The sequence below is a fragment of the Balaenoptera acutorostrata genome, chromosome 3 (assembly GCF_949987535.1).
Source record: "Balaenoptera acutorostrata chromosome 3, mBalAcu1.1, whole genome shotgun sequence".
Classification (NCBI taxonomy): domain Eukaryota; kingdom Metazoa; phylum Chordata; class Mammalia; order Artiodactyla; family Balaenopteridae; genus Balaenoptera; species Balaenoptera acutorostrata.
In genome coordinates, this window is record NC_080066.1 from 32229020 (window position 1) to 32252730 (window position 23711).

Genomic DNA, 23711 nt, shown 5'->3' on the forward strand with positions numbered 1-23711 from the left:
TTATCTTAAATATTACCTCTACAAGTATTGAGAATGTCAGATAATGCTATAATTTTTTATTGTAACTTCTAAACGACAAGTATAACTAGATGTTATACCTGTCTTCCATAACCACAAGCTCAACGTGCGCACACTACTCATTACTCAACATCTAATCATCCATGAATTTAAGACCAACCACCTTCCCATACATTGTGCATTCTATACATACATCTGTGATCCCTGAAATTCATCTGATACTTGTTTCTCTTTGGGAGTCTGACCAAAAACCTGATATGCCTCTAACAAAGCACAATCTCTGAGATCTATATTCCTTTCCCTTTCCTTTTCTTTTCAACTCATTCATGTTGTTTTATAAGTACATTTAGTTCATGAAGTAGTTTTCCCAACTGGACCATAAATTTCTTGGCAGTGGGTTTCTATTCATTTTGTATATTCCTCTAGGACCTGTTGTGGTGTCCTAGTACTTGACAGATAACTCTACAAATTCACTGCCCTTTCCATGTTTACTGATTTAAAAAAAAATTCATCTATCTATGCATCCACTAGATCAGGCACCAAATTTTCCACAAAACTTCTTGTTCATACATCTAGCACTAGCACCCAAAATACTGGCCCATAAGGAACTTGTGAACATGAGCTGTTCCAGAAGAGCAAAAATTCTGAGGTAAAAACTCCTTAACCTTAAACAGTTTGCTCTAAAAAACTCTCTATAACATCCTTAGGCATCACTTTGTCCCAGATATGTAGCCATGCACAGCTGTCAGGTGTCCTCTGTGCATCCATTCTTACACACACACACACACACACACACACACACACACACACACACACAGTACTCAATTACCCCAATTTAGAACAGGAATAATTTATTTCTATGAATATGATTTTAATAATATTCCATAAGTACTTAGTAATCAAAGTTTTCTCCAAATCAGGAAAAAAACTGAAGTAATTAGCAAATATTTTATGTGTGTGTATATATATACACACACATATAATTTTTAAAAATCTCTTTCTGTGATTAGATTTAACTTTTAAGTGAGGGAAGCAGTGAAGAACTCAATGCCAAAGCACATTTTGATAAGGCTTTTTCAGGGCAATTAATTTAGTTTCTTGAGAATGTAAGTCACACTTGCTCCAATTCCACAAGGACTCCACCACAGTCTTTAGGATGGAGAAAAATCACAGGTTTTCCGTGTGCTCCTATTTTGGCCTCTTCACTTAGAATGCGAATCTTCTTTTCTTTCAAATCCATCACAGCTGCATTTATATTATCCACCTTGAGAAAAGGAAATAAATAAGAACACATTTGAGATCATAAAAATACCAAATTATAATATCGTAAGGCTTAGAAGAAACTGCGAGCTCTCTGCCTTTGGGCAGAACCATTCTTAAACCATCACAAAAATAAGCTTAATACTTCTAGACAAGGAAAAAAAGTTTCTAAATTTTCCTAGGTAAGCAACCACAATGCTTAAGAATTTTCACCATTAGTAAACATTTCTCCTTACAACCTAAATAATGTATGCTACACTTCATAGCATGTTCGTCTAGCAGTACTATTGATGATACTGCATAAACTGTTTTTCCTAAGAGCTTTGGGTTCTTCATTTATAAGAGGGACATGAGGCCTGCTATATAAATGGCCAAGAGATTAAAATAACAGATAAGAAGCTTTGAGCACAGTTTATAGAAGGTACTCAACAAATATGAGTGCTTCCCTGATCTCCAAACCTCTCACCTGCCAAACTGTCTGGTTATTACTTTTGAGATTAGAACTTCATATACATGAAAATCACTATTAAACTGTCACCAAAATGTTTTTCTCCATTCTAAAAAAATCCAAACATTTATAATTTTGCAAGTCTCTTCTAAAACATTTCTATTTTCTTCATACTTATTAGCAGTCTAGGAAAGGAGCAAATGTGTTTCTAAATACCTGATGGAAGAGTAATTCTCCTCTGTCTTGGAAAATCATCCTCCTAGACTTGGAACCCAGTAAGTGGATAGAAAGGGATAGTAAGAATCCCTGCATTCCTAGGCAGTCGTACATCACCCTGGAGTTTAATGATCTAATAGCATTACAAACAATATTAAAAAAATAATCCAGAGAGAATAACACCCATGTACCCAAATATAGATTTAACAAATGTTCATATTTATACAATCTTACTTTCAAAGAGCCCAGGATTACATACTGGATTCTAAAACTGGTCAAACCACTGATAAGGATACTAAATGTTACTATAAATAAACTATAATTTCTTCAGAGTACATTCTACTTGTACATTCCTGACAATGTTTCTTTTTAAACCTGATAGCTATTTCAAAGTCATGCCCAGACTATGACCATGGTCATTTCATGCTATTTTGAAATAGCTGGTCTAGTCTCATCTTTCTCAGAACAGTAGGATTCCTGATAGCTTCCCTTTTTGTATCTGCATATAATGAATTTCATTCTACTGAATTTGACTTCTTTTTCCATTTTCCCAAAGTTAGTCTAAATTCAGCCTTTCCATTTAAAGATAATTTAAAAATTATACAGTACATGAAAATTTAAACATACAGGTAGAGCTAAGTACCCCTTGACTACCACTAGTAATACTTCCTGCTCCAGAGGTAACTACTGTCCTCAGTTTGATGTATGCTCTTCCAAATCTTAAAATATATTTATAATCCTTACATATGTATGAAGTAGTAAAGAATCTGGCTTTGTCTACGAGGGATCTGGCCTTGACTTCTGGAAGATAATTTTTGTAACCTTGATAGGAGTGTCTTTGCCCTTGACTTGTGGGAGATAACCTATATAACCTGATAGGAGTGTGTCTGTTTAGGGTAGAAGCTGACCAATCTGGATCTTAAAGTACAGCTGGCCATCACAGTCTTAGGGTAGGGGCTGGCCATGCCAGAAACCATGTGATTTAAGGTAGGAGCTATGGGTCACATGATATCAGCAGATCTGGAGACTGAGTTGAACCATGTGGGCAATCAATCAATCGACCATGCCTAAGTAGTAAAGCCCCAAGAAAAACTCAACATTTCAGTTTGTGTGAGCTTCCCTGGTTGGCAATACTCAATGCATACTGTCACACAACAATGCCAGAATGGTCACGTGTCCTGAGGAAAATGGGAGCTTTGCATTTAGAGCCCTCCCAGACGCTGCCCTCTGTGTTTCTTCCTTTGGCTGTTTTGGTCTGTATCATTTCTCTGTAATAAACCATAAGAATGAGCGTAATAGCTTTCGGGGAGCTCTGTGAGCATTTCTAGGGCGTTACTGAGCATGAGGGTGGTTTTGGAAAACCCTAAATTTGCAGATGATATCGAGTAAGGGCGGTCTTCTGGAGGACCGTGTGTCCTCTAAACTTGATAGCTGGCTCTGAACTTTGCAGTCTGACTAACTAACATGTATATCAATTAAAGTTTATATATACACACACACACACACACACACACACACATACATTGTGTGTGTGTGCGTGTGTGTACAGGGGTACATGATGCTTTCTGTATGCATTATTTGTATTTGCTTTTTTATGTAATATATCTTAGCAATTTTTTCATGTCAGTACATATAGGTCAACAACTTTTAACCTACTACATAGTGTCCTAAGTAACTACTTTATAGAAATACGAAAGGTGACCTAATCATTCCCCTACTAATAAACATTTAGGTTATAAGAAGGGAAATCTGAACTCTTCTTAATGGTTAGATGATAACTTGTCCTTCCCTAGTGTTGCCTATTGAAAAAAAGAGTTTGGTGACAGTTCATGGACAAGATTCCACTGGCATTTGAAGGCATATGCACATAGCAGGGACTGGTGAAGATAGATAAAAATATGTTAAAGCAATATTAAAAGATATGGAAGACAGATTCAGATATTCTAGCAAAACTGAGCTAAAGAAAGAGAGACCAGATGGAGCGACAACAGCAATATTTGAAGAGATAACTGATAATTTTCCATAATTGAAGAAAGACTTGAGTCCTCAAATTAAAAGTGCACCTGAGAATAAAGCAGGATAAATAAAGATAAACCAATACCTATACATATAATAGAGAAACTGAATAACATCAGTGCAAAAGAGAATATCTTAAGAGCTCTCAGGGAAAAACAACAACTCCCTACAATTGAACTGAACAAATTCTTACTAGTAGGAACAGACACCAGAAGATACAGGAGTAATGTCAAAGTACTGAGGTAAAATTATGTCAATCTAGAATTTTAAACTAGCTAAGTTATCATTCAAGACCCCTGCTAACACACACACACACACACACACACACACACACACACACAAAACTAAATGACAACAAAAAGGCTCAAAGGAGATATACCAACCAGCAGCAATGTGTGCCCATTATTGTGATTTTAATTCAAACACACTATAAAAGTTATAGAAGAACAAATTTGAGTACCTATTAGGTATTTCATGATATTAGAGGATTACCGGTAATTTTGTTTTAGGTGCCATTATGATTTTGTATAAATACATAAAAAATGCAATAAACATATACACACAACTAAAATATTTATGGATGAAATTACATAAGGCCTAGAAATGTCTTCACATTAACATAAGAAAAGGGAAGTGTGATAATGTGATGGATATATATGGAATATATGGAATAAGATTATCCATGAATTGATAACTGTTGAAATTGGGTTTAGGTACATGAGAGTTCATTATATTACTGTCTTTTTTTGTGTTTAAAGTTTTCTGTAAGTTAAAAGAATTAAGGCTAACTACTAAACAAATCGAACTAGAATTTGTAATCTCTAAAATAGCAGAGGAAGAAAGAATTTTAAAAAAAAGTATCTCAATTCAATAGAAGGCAAAAAGAGGAGAAAAGAAATAAAAACCAAAATAAGTTAAAAAGTTCAAGTACATTAGTAGTTATTATAAATGGAGACAGGTTAAATTTATGAATTATAAAATGAGATTATACGATATAAAATTTTGAAAATATATTTGTTGATCGAGAGAGATATACTTAAACAACAACAAAAATTTAGCTATACGTTCCTTTTTAGAATATAAATGTCTTCTAGGACTAGACCTAAAGAAAACCACACACACAAGAAAAGAGTAAAGGGATGGATAAAAGATATACCAGGTAAATATTAACCACAAGAAAGTTGATATAGCAATACTAATATCAGATAAAACAGAACTTAAAATGAAACATACTAACAGAAGTAAAAACAGATACAACCTAAAAACAATCGACCAAGATGATAAAACAATCCTGAATCTGCATGTATCTAACAGTATTGCCTTGAAAAATAAAAAACAAACTAAACATGCATACCTCTCAGTATCTGACACATCAAGTAGATAAAAGATTATTAAGGATAAAGACAAGTTGTAATAGTTCTTTGAATATTCTGGATATAAGTCCTTTATCAGATATATGATTTGCAAATATTCTCCCCCATTCTATGAGTTGTTGTTACACAAAAGTTTTTAATTTTGATGAAGCCGAACTTATCAACCTTCTTGTTTATCATGAGCTTTTGGTGTCATATCTAAGAAACCATTGCCTAGTCCAAGGTCATGAAAATGTACACCTATGTTTTTTTCTGAGTTTTATAGTTTTAGCTCTTACGTTTAGGTCTTTGATTCATTTTTGGTTAATTTTTATATGGTATTATACAACTTTGGGGTTTTGTTTTTGAAATGCTGTCTTAACCCAGTTTTGAGGCCCTGGTAGAGGCTTGTCAGTTCTCATTCTGGAGCAACTGATTAAGCCCGCATGCCAATCACCTCCTTTATCAGGCTCTCATATCCTGGGGCCAGCATGTGCCCACCTTAGTTGCTGCAGAGACAGGTAGGTACCAGACAACTGGGTACAGTCCCTATGCCCCAGAGCCCACAGAATTACTCAAATTAGCTAATTTACAAGGAGCCCATAAAACCTAGTTAACCCCCCTCCACTTGTCCCATCAGCTACCTTCTACAGCTCCAGTTGCTGTTACCCTGTCCCCAATACAACCCCATGTGCCCTACATGGCAGCCTGGAGCTGTAACAAAGAGTTCTGCCTTTCACCTATCCAAGTGTCACTGTGTTGTGTCCAGCTATAAAAAGAATCTTCATATGGTGTGAGGTAAGGGTTCCAATACATTCTTTTACATGTGGATATCCAGTTGTCCCAATGCCATTTGTTGAAAAGACTATTTTTCCCCCATTGGATGGTGTTGGTACCCTCGCTGCAAATCAAGTATGAAGGTTTATGTCTGACTCTTAATTCTAGAGTAATCCATTGATCTCTATTTCTATCCTTATGCTAGTACCACACCATTTTGATTACCTTTGATGGTAGTAAGTTTTAAAGTCAAGAAGTGTGAATCCTCCAACTTTGTTTTTCTCTTTCAAGATTGCTTTGGCTATTTGGGATCCCTTGCATTTCCATGTGAATTTTACAATTAGTTTGTCCATTTCTGCAAAGATGCCAGCTGAGAATCTGATAGCAATTGCACTGAAACCGTAGATTAATTTAGGGAATATTGACGTCTTAACAACACTCAGTCATCTGATCCACGAACACAGAATATCTTTCCATTTATTCAGGCCTTCTTTAATTTCTTTCAACAATGTTTCATAGTCTTCAGAGTACAATTTTGACAGTTCTCTTGTTAAATTTATTCCTTAGTATTTTGTTCTTTTTGATGCTATTGTAAATAAAATTGCTTTAATTTCATTTTCAGATGTGTCTTTTTTTAATCCAGATACATAATATTTGCATTTTAATAAATGTTTAATCCAATTAAACTTAATGTAATACTCATATAGTTAAATTTAAGTCTATCATCTTACTTGTTTTCTGTCTCATTAATACTTTGTTCCTCCTCTCCTGACCTCTTGTTTAAACATGTATTTTCGTAGTGTTTGATTTTATCTCCTTAATTATATTTTAGCTATCTCTTAATTTTCTCATTGATTGCTCTAGAGTTTACAATGTATATTTTGATTTTATCTGAGTCTACCATTGTATGTATAATGTAAGAAACTTACAATAGTATACTTCCATTTGCCCAACTCCCATCCTTTATACTACTGTCATAAATTTTACTTCTATGTTATAAACCCTACAATGCATTTAAAAATTTTCAATTGTCAGTTGTCTCATATATAATTTAAGGTAATAAAAAAGATATTATTATAACCTACATATTTACCATTTCTGGTGCTCCTCATTTCTTCTAAAGATCTGAGTTTTTACCTGGTATCATTTCCCTTCATCCTGAAGAATTTCTTTGGTATTTCTTGTAGCAGAGGTCTGCTGGGCATGAATCTTCTCATTTTTGTTTAATTAAAAATGTTTTCAGTTCACTTACATTTTTAAAGGATATTTTCATCAAGGTTAGAATTCTAGGGTGACAGGGGGTTGTGTTATTTTTTTAAAGACTATTTTTTTTTTTTGGCCATGCCGTGTGGCTTGCAGGATCTTAGTTGCCTGACCAGGGATCGAACCCGTGTCCCCTGCATTGTCAGGCTATTCTTAACCACTGCACCACCAGGGAAGTCCCCTGATATTGCATCTTAATTTTTAATATACTGTTTCTTCAGTATCCCTTAGTCCAAGAAACACTTCTAAGATTTAATAACTTAGATTTTTGGGAAAAATGCCTAATTGACATTGTACTAGCATTTATTTCTATTTCTGTTACTATTTCTATCATTGACTTTGATTTTAAAGATCTTGTATCATATCCATCCTTCTGTTTAGAGTATTGGCATAAAATTAACAATTTTCTAAGAGTGCTCCTAATGTGCTGTTTGGCAATAATAAAAAGAATGAAATAAGAATGTTTTAATTTTTCTGAATTGAAAGTAGATGCATTATCTACTCTAGGGGTATAAAAAATGCTTAGAAAAAATGCAAAGTAATTTGATTTGGGAAATTAAGTCTGTCCCCCTAAGGAATAAAAATAACATAGTCAATAATAACCCATCTAAAAAAATCTGCTTTTATAGTCCTTTGTACAATTACAGTTGTGTATCATATAGCTCTGTAAGAACTTAAATGTCATTGGTGAATATCTGGGCTATTCATTTCAACTTCTTATCAGTTTTTTGGGGTATGGTAGTGTGGGGACAGGCAGCAGGGGGTATTGTATCTGTGTCTGGGAATTTATTTTGATTTTCTCCTGTAATTTGGAAATTAAGAGTGACAGTACTCCAAATAAAAAAATGTTTGGATTGTCACAATCAGAATTCAGAACCTTCAGGTAAATCTTATACCCTCTTTGGTCCTCAGCTGCCTCATCTGAAAATGGCAATGCAATCTTGTTTGTTGAAAGACAAGAAGTTGGACTAAATAACATCTTTTTAAAAACCTTAAGGTATGTAATTCACAGTGACCAAAATTTATGAACAAGTAATAATGTGCTACTTTTAATGGTGCATATTTTGATTAATCTTAAAAATATAGGCTTTTTATTTTATATAAAATTATAATAGTGCTTATTGATACCAATAATGAATGAACTTAATCTTCAAACTGATATAAATCCATGGAAGTTAAAATTAAAAGTCTGGATAAAATATTTCTGTTTCAACTGTCTTTTCCCCAAAAACAAAAAACTAAGTGAATTATGCAAACCTAACACTGCTCTCACTGTGTATGGTGTTCAGAAGGTTCCTGTGTAGTCTTGGGGATTATTTCAGAAGGGCACACATTAGCTTCCATACTTGCTATGTGGTCTGGTGGTGGCTGTATAAAGTTTCCCAAATGCTGCTCTGAAATTTTCACCAGTTGATAGTAAAACATTAAAAAAACTAAATATCTTAATTGACAGAACTCTTTTATTCCAAGAGGATTTCTCCTTTTTCTTCTCCTTTGCTTTTTCTTGGTAATAAAATGCCCTTTCTTCTCCAAAATGATGTTAGCAAGAGACAGAATTTAAAAAATTTTTCCTTATTGAATAACAGAGAAAGTTAAAAACCTGATCAAACTGCCCACTTCTTTTGTTCTCTGGAAATGTTATCATTCTACAAAAGCCCCACGTCTGGGAACCCGTGATACACAGATCACTTGTAGAGCTTAGCAATTCCCTAGGGTTTACTGTAAAGCCGAAATGAGAATGGAGTTTTTCAAAAAGCAGAATTTTCTCTCTTCTTCATTGAAGAACAGACATTTCTCAGCATGCAGGAAATAAGTTACCTTGCTAGTCTCTCACTTAAAAGTTTTTTTCTTTCATAATCTAACATCCTTTGTGTATTTGTACCACCATCTCCGACACTGGGGAGCTATACCCGCTCACCTGATACACCTTCCCCTGCTACCAGTCCTTACCCTGCTGCTGCCCCTCCCTCAGCAACGCTCGCTTCACCCCACGTGTCCTCCCCCTACCCTATCTGGTTGCCTCCTCACCCCACCTAAGCTCCCATTCGCTGGGCCTGGCCCCCTGCATCAGGGCCTCCCACCCCGCTCCCCATACTCAAGTCCTTGTCACCTTGCTTGGGTCCCACCCTCCTGCACAGAGTGGCCCCAACGTGTGCACACCTTCCTCACCCTGCTCGGGCCCTGACTGCCCAGAGCGGCCACCCCATGCAAGGACATCCACAAGCCCGCTTGGCTTCACCTCCCCACGAGTCATCGTCTCCCCCGGCGTTGATGCACTCCTCGCACAGCCCAGGCCCCGCCTCTCCATGCCATGTGCCCCCTGCACGTGCGCACGCGCGCGCGCACATGTTCTGCTCAGGCTCTCACACCCTATGCTCCCAACATGCTTGGGACCTCACTCCCTGCATCGGGCTGGCCCCCAGCACCGCTGCCCTTCTCACTCTGACGCCCCAAGCCTGGGTGCATCCTCTGCTCAGACTCGGACACCCTGCACTGGAGGCTCCCTATGCGTGGGTACCGTACTCGGCCTCCAGCTTTCCCACAGCAGGCAGCTCTGCTCGCGGGGGCCCCTCATCCCACGTGGCCCCGCACCCCGATCTGGGCTCCCCCGCTCTCCCCAGCAGCGTGCACTAGTGTTTGGCTCTGCTCTACCTAAAGTCTCCAGGATGGCACGAAGGGAAGGGAAGGAAGGGGAAGGGGCCACGACTGTTTTTAATAGTATTTATTTTCCCTTTTGTTTTGGCAACTAGAAGGAAATATTTGACAGAACGAGTGGGTACACTAATCTTACCTTGTTTTCTTTTGATTCATTTTCCTCTTTGTTCTAACTTGCACTGTTACTTAGGTTTATCCTTTGGTATCTCATAGGCTGTATTTTGGCCAGTCACCTCTAATCCTCTGTGGGAAGTGCAGGGCACTTCCCATAAAAACGTGAAGCAGCGGGCAATCCTGAAAGGACCGGGACTTTTTTGTTTAGCTACACATCCCGGCACCTCATGCAGTGAAGGTCACAGTGACTCTGAAAATGCTTAACGACCAGGAACATAACAGACAAAGACACCAACCAAACAGAACAGAAGGGACCTTATCCAGGGGCAGAGTCCTGGAGGACCCCCGCTGTGCTGAGAGGTAAGCCTTCAGTTGCTGAACTGTGTGTGTGTGGCGGGGGGAGATGTCTGAGGGGTCTCAGAGAAGGGTCCTTCTGGAAGGAGGACGTTACTCAGAAGGTTTAGAGCAGCAGCTATTTACCGACCAGCATGGAAGCACTTAAATATTTTTACAACAGTACAAATTTATTGAATAAGTACATATTTTCAGTGGTCTTTAAGGTTTTCACTGTGACATACCTTGCTGTCTAAGTTATTTAGCGAAAGCAGGGCTAGTTCTCTTCGATACTAGAACCTTCTCCTCGGGGAGAGGCCTGCGAAAGGTCAGAAGCACACATGCGCGTCAGCACAGCTGTGTCAGACAATCGAGGCTGCTCTGTCCGCACGTCAGCAAGAAAAAGATGGAACAAGATGACTTCCAAACTTCCTCTAGGGAAAGCCAAACACACGTGTATCTATCACCTTCCACCTTTCAAGTACCCCTCTCTTGAGTCTCCTTCTATTCACAAAGGCTAGACAGGTTGCCTCCTCTTTCAGAGGGAATGCTCCTGGTTCCCACTTCTGGCTATTTGAAAATAAAATCGTTCTAGAGCTTCTAGAAGTTTCACACACATTCCTTCTGTTTAGAACACATCACTAGATGGATGGTTACAGCACTTGTAAGACGCGGCCACAGCTTCTCGGCTGCTCCTCTCCCCCTGCATCTGGTCAGCCTCGAGGACTTGTTTATGACCAACAGACAGCGGAAGTGCTGCTGTGGGACTTCCGAGGCCAGGACGGAAATGCCACGCAGTCCCACCTGGCCTTCTTGGACACTCACTCTGGCCGGTAAGGAGTCAGCAAGTCCACTGCCTGGTAGGAAGTCCGAGTGTCCTGAGAAGCGCCCTCGGCTTGTGGAGCTGCAGGGGTCACACACACGTGCTCTGCTGGGAGGCCCAGCTGCACACCCGGTGCCCAGCCAGCAGCAGCCGCCAGCACGCGAGTGGGACACCCGGCCCGGCGGGGCCTCACTTCCATGTTCGACCGCAGCCGCCGGACAGACCCCAAGCAAGAACTGCCCAGCAGAACCCTCCCCCAAACTCCCAACCCACAATATCCCTAGCAAGATACAATAGTTGTCACCACACCCTGAAGTGTAGGGATAAGGTATTATGTGGCCACAGAAACTGGAATGACCAAAGAAATACTTTCTGACGAGTTCTATCACCTTTGTACTTCCCGTGGAAGACAGTTTCAGACCTAAGTTGTATTAGCAGGAGAGACTAGGTTACACCATGGTAAAATAATTAACTCTGAAATCTCTGCAGGTTCATTCAACAAAAATGTTTTTCCTGTTCAAGGATCGGTGAGGAATTCTGCTCTCTCTGGTGAGTTAGGGAACCAAGCCCCTGCGTGTGGTAACAACTTCATTTCACAGGTTTCCACAGCAGGTGACAATGATTCTCAAATGACTCCACCTTAAAGCATATCTTCATTCAGAAAAAAGTGTCATGCTATCCCTGCAATACCACTTTTAAAAAGTTACCAACTAGCATAAACTGGTGGCCTCCAGTACCCACTTTCCATTTCCTCTTTTTAATTATACCAGGCCCCAGGTTTTAGCAGGGCGTGTAAGTGCCTGACTACAGACTACACGTGAGGTCGAGTGTGCCATGTGACCAAACCAACGACAGGAGCAGGAGGGATATGTTTGGTTTCTAGATCACCCTCGGAAGATACTTGCCCTGTATTCTCTCTCTGCCTTTGGTGAGGCCTGGAGCTACCCTGTAAGGCATACGTTACTGACAGCAGGGCTGTGCCATCAGCCTGGGACAGCTCATGTTAGACTGAGGATAGAAAAATAAAATCTACCCAGTCAAGACATCTTATTTTTTACAGAGAGCAGAGACTAATAATGGGGTGTGTGGCATCCTAATGCAGCAGCTAACTGACCACTCTTCACAACTGCTCCTATCACCTACCTTCATTTTATACTGACAAACATTTTCATTTCCCCCCTTTAATCTGGACTTTTGAATTCACTTTTACATTACTCAACTTCCACTATTTTTTACTTAACTGAACTTCTAACTCACAGTGGCTTCCTTTGAAGGCCTGGGTTCTCTGATGTAGAACACAGACAGTATGTGTGGGAGAGAGACGAGTGGGTTCAGAGGCTGGTGATCCTGCTTCTCATCCCGGGGAGTCTTAGACAAGCCCTCAAGTCCACTGAAATAAAGACTTGCAGCCAAAACTAACCTCCTAAAGAAGGGGTAAAGCTTAAATATTAGGCCTTGTTTAGCTCCTTTGTCTACCATCTTATGGCTTCCCCACCTGAAATTTTAAACTCAGCCAATCCAATGAAGGCAATCTGGCGCCACGGCTAACACTGCAGATCCTGGAATCAGAACAAACCTGGGTTTGAACCCCACCTTTGCCATGTCCTACATATGTGACTGCAGGCAAGTTAACTATTCTAACTATTCGCCTGTCAAATGGGGTTAATATAGCCCTCAAGGGTAGCTACGAGAATTAAATAAGGCACGTCTATACTTCATATCCTGCCAGAGGACACAATGCTGGTAGTTATGATAACCCGATGCCTTTCTATGTGCTTTCCTTCTGCCTAGAATACCTTCCTCCCCTTGTCCACCTGGGGATTCCTTCACATTCATTGTAACTCATGCCCTGCGATACCTTACCACCTCCTTGGCCTGCCAGGAACAATCAATCTCCTTCATTGCACAACTGAGAAGACACATTAATTCTGCTTATCCCAGTGCACTGCAAGCAGCTGTCCCTCCTGACCGCAGGCACGGCCACGCCTTCCTTACTCACTGCTGAATCCAGGCCCGCAGTGGAGTACACTCGGTAGGTTCTCAAATGTATTTGCAATGTAAACTGAATAAATCCTTGGGTTCATGCTGGAACCAAACCCCTGTCTCTCCTGGATTGGGAATGAGGCCTAACTATGAATTATGTCATTCCTTCTATCAAGAGACTTGTCCTACCAAAATAATTTAAATTGAAGCATAATTGGTAATGCTGATATTCCAAAAGCAGTTATCTGAACATGAACATCTACAGATAAAGGCTCTCTAATGAGAATGTTCTTGTCTAACACTTCATGTTTTTTTTCAGGAATTGTTAGCAGATGCAACTGAGAAGATCTGAGAAATCACAGTCAGTAATTGAAAATGTATTGCCTTTGTAATAAGGAACAAGTTATTAGAATTTTAAAGATAGAAAATAATAATAATACTTAGCATGTATATGGAAACTCTTACTTTATAAAGTCTTGTCACTTGTTTCTTCTAATTGGCTTGTGACAGTGAAAGCAGTGTGTTCCTATTGCATGCAAGGTCGTACGTGATCAATAAATACTACAGCAGAGACACAAATCTTTTTTGGCCAACTTCAGTGGCCTTTGTATAGTTGGACCCAGACTTCAATGAAACATATTTTCATTATTATTTGCAGTTTTCTAGAGGGAAAGAGAATATATCTATAGATCCATCCTTGAAGAGAACCAATTTTACCATTTCCCTGAAAGAACTTAATGGAAGTTTCTGATGACAGTGGCAATATGTAGCCTGTAAAAGTAAAAGACATTTTAAAAGAGAAATTTACAATACCAAGGATTAAAATAATTAGAATACCTCAATGCAGATGTGATGCATTCCTCCAGCCTTGTTTTTCTGCAGAAAACCTGCAATTGGACTGTCATTTCCCAGTGGATGAAGCAGCTCCATCTTGGTATTTCCCAGGTTGACAAAAACAACGGATACTCCATGCTCAGGAAGAGGGACCGTCTCACCTACCTGGGCCCCGAGAACGTTCTTATAAAATGCCTTGGCCTTTTCCAAGTCTGGCACTGCTACCGCAACATGATTGAGTCGACCGAGGTTCCATACAGGACCAGCCACTTGATGCGAGGACAGGGACATGGAAGAAGTTCTTACTGTTGGAACTGGAGTTTGAAGTCTGGGAAAAAGCCCTGAAAAATGGAGCAGGCATTGAGATCCTTCTTCTGAGAATTGATGCCCTTCTAAAATTAATTTTTGAAAAAACAAAATATAATCATATATGTAAAAATTATTTACATACCTTTTCTTTTTAATTAGTGAAATTAAATCAGAGTACGTAAATGAAAAAACTTATGTCAGAATTACTCCGCTCTGAAATAACTGTCTGGAATTAAAAAGCTAATTCTGAGCTTTCTAAATTCAGGACAAAGGATGACATTTTTCATAATAATTTATATTTCCCAGTAACACTTAAAGGATAGCTGCATATCATTAAGGATTATTTGCTATTCTCTGCATTTTATAAAGGGTAAGTTTGAATGTGATAGTGAAACGACATACATTTAATGATGAGAGCAAGCAATTTTCTACTCTACCTACAACCAATATTTTGTCTTACGTTCTGCAGTAAGTTCATTGAAGTTAGAACTATAAATACCTTTTAATGTGTACTTTATTTGGATGATTACCAACTAAGGAAAATATCTCATTATTGGGGGAAAAGCAAGCAAAGATCAAGAGGGTACTTAAACTTACGAGAGTTTCCTCTGAGCGATTTTTTTAAATTGTTCTTATAATTTTGAAGGATTAGAAGCAGAACTGCTTCTAATGTGAAGAAACCTTTCATTTGGAAACTGAAGCAGCCTGCTATATGTTCTCCCCATGTTCTACTATTTCTTCTGTCCCCAAAATACTGGACTTTAAGAGCCAGATTCTCCCCAGAATGAAAATTATATACATGTACGAGGTCTAAATATAATCCTGCAAACTACATCACTTAATAAAAAAGTATGAAACAGCAAATTGAAGAATACATATTTTAAACAAAGGGTTATTAGCTCTTAATGAAATAACACTTTAAATAGTAGTTAGTATTACAGAGCTTCAGCTAACATAAAATTAATTCCCCTTTACTAAAATTTTTGATAACAGGGAAATTAAAGAGGCACTATTTGATCTGATTTAAGACCATATACCTTGTCGGGAAGGCAGTCTCCTCAGCCGCAGGAGGATGGGCCTCGGGCCTGGAATGCTTCCTCACCAAGAGATAAAGAGCCCACAGCCTGAGTGGCTCTTATCACCTTGTGGGGACTCTCCCTCTTCAGAATCAATAAATGCTCCTTTGTCTCTGCTTAAAGCATGACTGTCACAAGGCCAACTCCATTGTCACACCTGTCCTCCACAGGGAGGGGACAGGGTTCCTTGCACTGTGGCAAAGGGGAGCGTGTACAGGCAAATTGTCCTGCTCTGGCCACTGGGAGAGGCCCGCTGGCCGGGGGTGGGGGGGGGGACTGACACCCAATACTGAGGTCATCCAGCTCTGTCTCTTCTCTACACACTGTCCCACCCGGTCTTGTGTTCTCCTTCGTGACTCCGGTTCTTTGGACTCATTGTGTCATCATGAAATTCAAGTGCACTCCAAACCAGTATACACATACATAAATGTACCATTGAAATCAAATTTTATGAAAAGAATACCTAATCCTTACTAGATGTGATGTGCTCTAATATTTTCTGTTCTGTTGTATTTTACTTTAGCTTTTTAAAAAATACTGGTACAGGCTTCCCTGGTGGCGCAGTGGTTGAGAATCTGCCTGCCAATGCAGGGGACACGGGTTCGAGCCCTGGTCTGGGAAGATCCCACATGCCACGGAGCAGCTGGGCCCGTGAGCCACAACTACTGAGCCTGCGCGTCTGGAGCCTGTGCTCCGCAACAAGAGAGGCCATGATAGTGAGAGGCCTGCGCACTGCGATGAAGAGTGGCCCCCGCTCGCCGCAACTGGAGAAAGCCCTCGCACAGAAATGAAGACCCAACACAGTCAAAAATAAATAAATAAATTAATTAATTAAAAAAAAAATACTGGTACTATCCACTAAATTTCTACCTTGCTGGTTTGTTGTGAAAATTAGATATTTGATGTAAAAAATATAATACTACAGTGCAAGACATTTGTAACAGGTGTACAGTAAATTCAGCCATTCATTGTTAATGACACACAGTGACTGTTTGCTGGTTGAGTGGCATGCAGGGCTCTGTGGAGACCAAGAAACCATCTGAAGGGCATGGGGGCAGCGAATTTTAAAAATGCTAACAACCAACAAAACCATCAGTCAGACTGCTCTTCCCTTCCTTCCCTGCATCTCTATCTACTATGTGTGCAATTTGCAATGAAAGTTCAATATAGAACGTATCTGTATTAAAAAAAAAAAACTGGAGATACAGTCAATGAGCTGTAGAGTAATACATACGCTAGTGTTGTTTGCTCTGTGAAACTTCTAAGAGTATGTCAAACACTGAGTCTGGGTATTTCTGAATTCTTCTTACCAGTGTTAACTTTACAAGAGATGGGGCAGCGGGAGGTTCTCTGGCAGGCATTCTATTGCCAGCAATGGAACATATGGCAATGTTAAGGAGTAAATTAGAATACGTCCAAGTGAAGGTGAAGCTTTATATCCTATGCCAGTTTGCTTTAGGGACATTCCAAAAACTCTGGCACTGAAAAGGAAACCCAAACAACTCATGCTATTAGAAGCTTCACTACAGTCTATCTTTCTCCATAACTTCCTTATCATTTGGAAATGAGAGGAGGGAACAGTTTACAAGAATGACTGATACTTTTTCCTTTTCACACAACACAAAATCTTCTTTGTATGTTAGGAAAATAGATAATAACATCTTTATATAATGTAAAAATCAAGATTTTATGGCCATATTTTAGTTGATCTTACTTCTAGAAGTGTAAACTAGTTTGTGAAAGGAAACATCACTTTATTGGTTCTATTTGGTCCCTAAAGCATATATTCTAGGAATAGGACAAAAATAAATATGGTGATACTGGTGAGAATTCAATAATTCCACTTCTTTAAAATGAAGGGTAGGGGACTTCCCTGGTGGCGCAGTGGTTAAGAATCTGCCTGCCAATGCAGGGGACGTGGGCTTGAGCCCTGGTCTGGGAAGACCCCACATGCCGTGGAGCAACTAGGCCCGTGCACCGCAGCTACTGAGCCTGAGCTCTAGAGCCCCCGAGCCACAACTGCTGAAGCCCGCAGGCCTAGAGCCCGTGCTCCACAACAAGAGAAGCCACTGCGATGAGAAGCCCGCGCACCTCAACGAAGAGTAGCCCCCGCTCGCCACAACTAGAGAAAGCCCGCGCACACCAACGAAGACCCAACACAGCCAAAAATAAATAAATAAAATAAATAAATTATAAAATGAAGGGTAAAGGATATAAAAATGGCCAAAAAGCACATAAGATATTCAACATCGTTGGCCATTAGGGAAAAGCAAATCAAAACAACAATTAGATATTACTTTACACCCACAAAAAAAAGTGTTAATGAGGAGTCTATGAGTGAAATGTGAAATCCTACTGACCAAGCAAATTGGGGTTAGAAACAGAATAAAGGGGTTACAGTGATATAGATCCTTATAGATACTTTAAAAATTGTGTTGCTGAAGAATTTGTTGTGAACTGAACTTTAAAAATATTACAGTTTCGGGCTTCCCTGGTGGCGCAGTGGTTAAGAATCCGTCTGCCAATGCAGGGGACACGGGTTCGAGCCCCGGTCCGGGAAGATCCCACATGCCATGGAGCAACTAAGCCCATGCGCCACAACTACTGAAGCCCCCGCGCCTAGAGCCCGTGCTCCGCAACAAGAGAAGCCACCACAATGAGAAGCCCACGCACCACAATGAAGAGCAGCCCCCGCTCGCCGCAACTAGAGAAAGCCCATGCGTAGCAATGAAGACCCAACACAGGCAAGAAAAAAAAAAAAAGAAAAAAAATTAGTTTCTCCTTTGACTTTTGCCAACTTTTAAAAGGTATTTTTATTTCAGATTGCACCCCAACTACAGGAATCCACAGCTTCTTAGTTTTAGGTTTCTCTCAGAAAGTACAATAGAACTACATTACTTTGAACTCCATAATGTGTAATTTGTGACTATTCCAAAAAGGATTACTTCCCATGAATAAACTACAATGTATACATATGTGTGAATAAAGGTATGAGATACTTAAACATAGGAGTGTTAAAAAAAACAAACAACAGGATTATAAAGATGAACAACTGACTTTCACTCAGGTCAGGAATCTGATGTACAAGAAATGGATATGTTACCAAATCTGGTATGTAGATTAACTCTAATTTCAACTATCTTTCAATATTGTTTCTTGCTAAATACTTTTAGTGCCTTGACTTAAAAATAATATTGCATTCCTTTCCATTCAGAATGTTTTTATTTCAGACCAGGCTTTCTCGACATCGACTCCAAATAAGAAAAGGTTTAGCTGCAAGGGTCTATACTCAAACACATTAAGGGTACTTACTGTTTAAAGAAATTATATGTTAAATTTGTATATAAAGTGTCATAGAATGTGAATAATCATTTGTAATAAGGTTTTCTTAACAGAAATATTGAGATATTATATTGAGATATAATTTATATACTATAAAGTTTACCCATTTGAAGTGTCCAATTCTGTTTTTTGTATATTTGCAAAGTTGTAGACTTCACATTAATCTAATTTTAGAACATGTAATAAGTGTTTTTCTAAAATGAATTTATTTATTTATTTATCGCTGCGTGGGGTCTTCCTTGCTGCACGTGGGCCTTCTCTAGTTGCAGCGGGCAGGGGGTGCGCGCGCTTCTCATTGCGGTGGCTTCTCTTGTTGCGGAGCACGGGCTCTAGGCGCACGGGCTTCAGTAGCTGTGGCTCACGGACGCTAGAGCGCAGGCTCAGTAGTCGTGGCGCACGGGCTTAGCTGCTCCGCGGCATGTGGGATCTTCCCGGACCAGGGCTCAAACCCGCGTCCCCCGCGTCGGCAGGCGGATTCTTAACCACTGCGCCACCAGGGAGGTCCCTGTAATAAGTTTTTAAGTTTGAATTTTTGCACATCTGATTTGAGGAGACAGACATACTTACAAAGTCGTTCATCACAAGTGCCTTCAAGTTAGTTTGGTAAGAAACCCATTCATTTTCAGCATTCAACCAGAGGCACCATACACGTATTTTCATCCTGTTTAAAACTATGATTAGGAATAATTTTTTACTCATTGCAGTTAGTAAACAGACAACAGTTCTGTTACCCCACTTCCATATGACTCCATTATAAATCTATCCTCACAGTCATGTAACTTGGCCACTCTTGTCTTTAACACATTCAGTTTCCATTTTCAAAACTAACTTTTTTCACAAAGCCAATCCTTTGCAAGCCAAATTGGAACGAATTGTGTGTGTTTAACCTGATTTGTTTTTCTGAGCTTCTCCTGTTTCTCTGCTAGTTTCATGTTCCTTAAAAGTGGGGTCATAACATAAAATTACCATTTGACCCAGCAACCCACCTCTGGATATATACCCAGAAGAACTGAGAGCAGGAATTTGAAGAGGTATTTATATACCCATTTCCTAAGTGTATATTCACAAAAGCCAAAAGGTGGAAATAACCCATATCCATCAACAGATGAAAAGATAACTAAAATGTGGTCTACACATACAATGGAATATTAGCCAACCTTAAAAAGGAATGAAGTTCTGACACATAACACAACATGGGTGAACCTTGAAAACATTAAGCTAAGGGAAACAAGCCAGTCACAAAAGGATACACATTGTATATAAATTGTATACACACTCCACCTATAACAGGCACCTAGGGTAGTCACACTCAGAGAGAGAAAGTAGAATAGTGGTCACCAGGGGCTAGGGTTTGGGATAATGGGAGTTATTGTTGAATGGGTACAGAGAGGTTCAACTTGGAATGATGAAAAAGCTCTGGAGATGATGATGGTTGCACAATATGAAGGTACTTAATGCCACTGACCTGTATACCTAAATATGGTTAAAATCGTAAATTTTAAGTTAGGTATATTCAACCACAATGAAATAAAAAGTGGAGTCATCTAAGGTTCAAGCCTCTAAAATAGGATAGATCAAAGCCAGCCTTTGGAATACACTATTTTCATTTTGCTTTTCCTTTATGCAAAGATGTGCATATAAGTTACAAAAGAAACATGCATCTTTATTAGTATTCAGTTCTTGCAATAAATATATGACTTGGAAGTTATATTTCCTTCCCCTTAATTTCCCCCCAACAACTACTGAATAAAAGTATTTCTAAAAATAAACATATAAAAATGCCTCTTCTCTAATATTCAAATTATTATTTATATGTTCACCTTAAGGTTTTGTGTGTAAGTATCATATAAGAGGTAGCACGCTTTATGGTTAAGAATGTGGGCTCTTGTGCTAGACTGCTCTGTTCAAATCTTGACGCTACCATTGGTGTGTACCTTGGGCTAGTTACTTACCCTCTCTGTGCCTTTGTTTCTCATATAGGAAGATAATACCTACCTCATAATATTGTCATGAGACTAAAACGAATATTACACACAAAAGGTTTAGAAAAGTGCCCGGCACAAAGTACATTATAAATTCCAAGGATTATCATTACTGTCACTTTTAGGAAGGTTACATCAATAACTTGCTTATAAATGTAAGCATCTCTGACTTCTAATGCATTTTATGTTTTTAAAGGAAAAAGCTGACCGTGCACCTACCCTATACATAGTACTGCGCTTACGTTAAAACTCTTATTTAATAACTAAAGATTGTTTGTATTTGGAGAATGTTTCGGCACACATAGTGCTCCTGTAGTCACTGTTTCATTTCATCAATCCACAACTTACTACTTTTTATGACAAGGAGATTACTCTTCTTTCACTCTTGAAAATCTACTTGTGTGGGCTCTGATTTTAGAACACTGTTGACAGTATTTCAGTATTTAGTGACTACTGACATCCTCATGGAATAATGCTGCTGGAAGCTATTATAAGCATAGTATTCTTTTCACTTTTTGATACAGGAATACTGATTTACAATTTTTCCAAGTTGAAATCAGTTGCTTTAGTAAGCCTCTAATTCGCCCACACTGCTCATGACTGTTGTTTCATCTTGGGAACTCTTTTTAATATCTTATAGAACCTATTACCCCCAATGCAGATACGGCCCAGTCTCTAGGCATTCTCCATACTGCTGGGATCTTTCATTGGTGTAGGACAGATCCCATGGCATAACATCTTGCTGATCTGACCTCTCCCAATAAAGACGCACAGGTTTATTTTGTCATTACTTTTACACAACAATGCTACCACACAATCTTGCCTATGCAAACTGTGATCACACATTCTGAAGCAGGAGTGTATCATGGGGTGACCCAGCTCTGCCTATTAGTCTCAATGGCCATAAATTAGAATAGTAATAGTTCAGTGAGTACTTCAGATTTTTCCCACTTAGAGAAAAAAAATAGGCCTGATTAATTTCCTTCCAGGTCACACTGAGTGGCAAAGCTGGGCCTTAGGCCTAGGTCTGTCTGACAACAAAGTTGATGTTGTGCAACCATGATATTTTCTCATCCCTCTGACATTCTTTACCATTCTTTGGTTCTCAGTTTTTAATATCTTCAGTGTATGTTCTATGAGCAATGTCTATTTTCTAAGAGACAGCTTTCTAAGAGATGGGATGACTGTTTAATGAGTTCTTTTGAAAAGGGCTATTGCAACAGCATGTGAGCTCAGATGCTGCCTTGTATTTTACCAAGGAGAGGAAAGAGGGGCCGGGAGGGCATGTTATTATCAAACCTTGAGTATCACCTATTAATTAGAGATTAATTTTTAATAAGTTGTGCTCAGCCTATTGTTATAATATTTTTTCCTGTGTACATATCACCTCTTTAAATGGATCCACAGCTGAGACAGCTACATACAACTATTACGGCACGTTTTGCATGGTTCTCATCACTTAGCCCCGGTGACTTGCAATGATAAGACATAAGTGCCATAAGACATTTTGTGCCTGGTAAGAAAGACTACAGAGATCAATAAATAAAGAACTTGTTCAGTTTGAGACAGTACTTCGAAGTACGACTTGAATTGTCAGTTTGAATAGGTGGAACATACAGCACTTGCTAGGAGAGAAACCTAACACTACTGAAAGTTCATCCCCTTCAACACTTTCTTAAGGTGCTCAGCTGAAGGATTTGTCACGAACGTTCAGGAGTAACTCTGAGACGTCACCACTCGGCACTTCTTTCCTAACAGGGAATTTCAGATTAAGGGAAATAGTTGCCCCCCTGATGAAGGATGAAGAAAAGAAACAGACAGAAAGAGGAGAAAGTAGATGGACTGGGGTGACAGAAAACTTGAGGCTTCTTTTTTTAATGGTAGTGTAGAGAACTCAAGGAACCTTCCAATCAGTCTACTGCTTTCTTTCCTGATTTTATACAAAATAAGGAATATCTTAGGGCATGTGGGAAAAAACGCTCCTTCCGTATTCTTTACACAACTGACCTTCCAGCGTTCTCAGCAGGATGCTGGCCGAGCCCAGAGTTCAGCTTGCGTTTTCACAGGACTTGTCCTTCCTCTGGTTTCTCCCCCGTCTCTCACGGGGCGCGGTAAACACAACCTCACTGTCCCTCTGCCATTTACTGCATTTGTTTCTGGTCCAGCCTTGCTGCCCCTTAGCCGGGTGCCCTCGCCTCCGGGGCCACTCAGAGAAGTGGTGACTGTGACACGCAAACACACAAGGAAAACCCCACGCTAACCCAGTCGTCCCTGGAAGGCTGGCTCTCTCTGTCTAAAGGTGCTGACAGCGGCAAAGGAACGCACCTCGAGGGCAGAGCGCAGCAGACCCAGGAGCGCCGGCCACGGCGCGGCCGCCTCGGGACCTGGCGTCCCGTCCCGCACACCACCCTCCCCTCGGACATCCCCGAGCCCGGAGTATTCACCTACTGCGCTCGCAGTCGCCGCCTTCAGCACACGCGCCATCTTGGGAAGCGTTAGCTAATTCGCGACGTACACATGCGTCGGAAGGGCTAAGGCGCGGCGGGGGGCGGGACAAGAGCCCGAAGGGGCGGGACAGACAAGACTGGGGGGCGGGGCAAGATCCTGGGGGCGGGGCAGAAGAGGCTGGGGGGCTAGGTGAGGGGCGGGGGCAACCTGACTAGGGGGCGGGACGAGAGCCCGGAGGGGCGGGGCAGACGACGCTAGGGACGTGACAAGTGGTGCTGCGTTCCCGTGGGTGTTGGGAGCGGGTCCTCTCTTTTACTACACAACGTATTGAAGTCACCGAGTGCATCTAAAGCAGAAACTTAAAAGGAGGACGCGACACCTCCTGTGGGCCCCTCAGAAATACAAAACAAAAAGTTTGGAGAAAGTTCATCGAGCTGACTAACGGCGATTTTCGGTTTCCCG

The 23711-nt window shown here is 40.0% G+C and overlaps 1 protein-coding gene across 2 annotated transcripts; it reads right to left on the reverse strand.

Annotated features, from left to right (window-relative positions):
- Nucleotides 1-868: 868 nt before the first annotated feature.
- On the reverse strand, nucleotides 869-23338 carry MCEE (methylmalonyl-CoA epimerase). Of its 2 annotated transcripts, XM_007167500.2 has the most exons (4): nucleotides 23246-23338; nucleotides 14096-14433; nucleotides 1943-1990; nucleotides 869-1282 (listed from the first exon to the last, which is right to left on the reverse strand). In XM_007167500.2, the coding sequence occupies exons 1-4, from the start codon at nucleotides 23283-23285 to the stop codon at nucleotides 1130-1132; spliced, it is 579 nt and encodes a 192-aa protein (XP_007167562.1). In that variant the 5' UTR covers nucleotides 23286-23338; the 3' UTR covers nucleotides 869-1129. The 2 variants fall into 2 exon arrangements, with proteins under 2 accessions (XP_007167562.1, XP_007167563.1); XM_007167501.2 differs by lacking the exon at nucleotides 1943-1990.
- Between the last annotated feature and the right edge of the window lie 373 nt (nucleotides 23339-23711).

What these genes read in the sequence shown, in the direction of transcription:
- MCEE (XM_007167500.2), bottom strand. Translation starts at nt 23,285, where the DNA reads ATGGCGCGTGTGCTGAAGGCGGCGACTGCGAGCGCAGTAG. An exon ending in GGCGACTGCGAGCGCAGTAG is followed by an intron (nt 14,434 to 23,245) that starts GTGAATACTCCG and finishes TCCATTTTTCAG; the next exon opens with GGCTTTTTCCCAGACTTCAA. An exon ending in TGCATCACATCTGCATTGAG is followed by an intron (nt 1,991 to 14,095) that starts GTATTCTAATTA and finishes CTGGGTTCCAAG; the next exon opens with TCTAGGAGGATGATTTTCCA.